The sequence below is a fragment of the Fukomys damarensis genome, unplaced genomic scaffold (assembly GCF_012274545.1).
Source record: "Fukomys damarensis isolate Sample0158 unplaced genomic scaffold, DMR_v1.0_HiC HiC_scaffold_4, whole genome shotgun sequence".
NCBI classification, from domain to species: domain Eukaryota; kingdom Metazoa; phylum Chordata; class Mammalia; order Rodentia; family Bathyergidae; genus Fukomys; species Fukomys damarensis.
Genome location: NW_022900916.1, coordinates 28585466 through 28585894, shown reverse-complemented (window position 1 = coordinate 28585894; position 429 = coordinate 28585466). Strand labels below are relative to the sequence as shown.

Genomic DNA, 429 nt, shown 5'->3' with positions numbered 1-429 from the left:
CCGAGCCTCCCCCGCCGCGCTCCTGGGCGGCCGGAGGGCCGCCTCTCGGGCTCAGGCAACCGTGGGGCACCATCTTCTCGGGCGGATCTGGCAGCGGGCTGCCTACGGCTTCGGACAAATTAGAGACCCTCTTGCCAACCAGACTGCCAAGCTGACCCCCGTCCAGAAACATAACCATGTCCTTTCGGCTCTCCATCCCGGGGCTCTCCGGAGGGGGAGGAGGGAAGCCCCAAGTGAGCTCCTAACCCCCGGCTCCCTGGGACCCCAGCGGTCGGACGGATCTAGGCTGCGAAAGGAGCAAGAGAAGCCGGGCGACTGGGCTGGAGCCGAGCAGCCACAGCGCGGTGTCGACGGCGAGGCGGAGGTGGCGGTGGGGAGCTGGGGTCACCTTGTGATGCGAGCGCTCCTCTGTGCCGCACCGCCTCTGGG

The 429-nt window shown here is 68.8% G+C and overlaps 1 protein-coding gene across 1 annotated transcript in view; it reads right to left on the bottom strand.

Annotated features, from left to right (window-relative positions):
- Evx1 (even-skipped homeobox 1) overlaps positions 1-196 on the bottom strand; it is a 3776-nt gene extending 3580 nt beyond the window's left edge. Inside the window, exon 1 of the mRNA XM_010628362.1 lies at positions 7-196. Coding sequence (XP_010626664.1) covers positions 7-196 — 190 coding nt within the window. The remainder of the gene's footprint in view (positions 1-6) is intronic.
- Between the last annotated feature and the right edge of the window lie 233 nt (positions 197-429).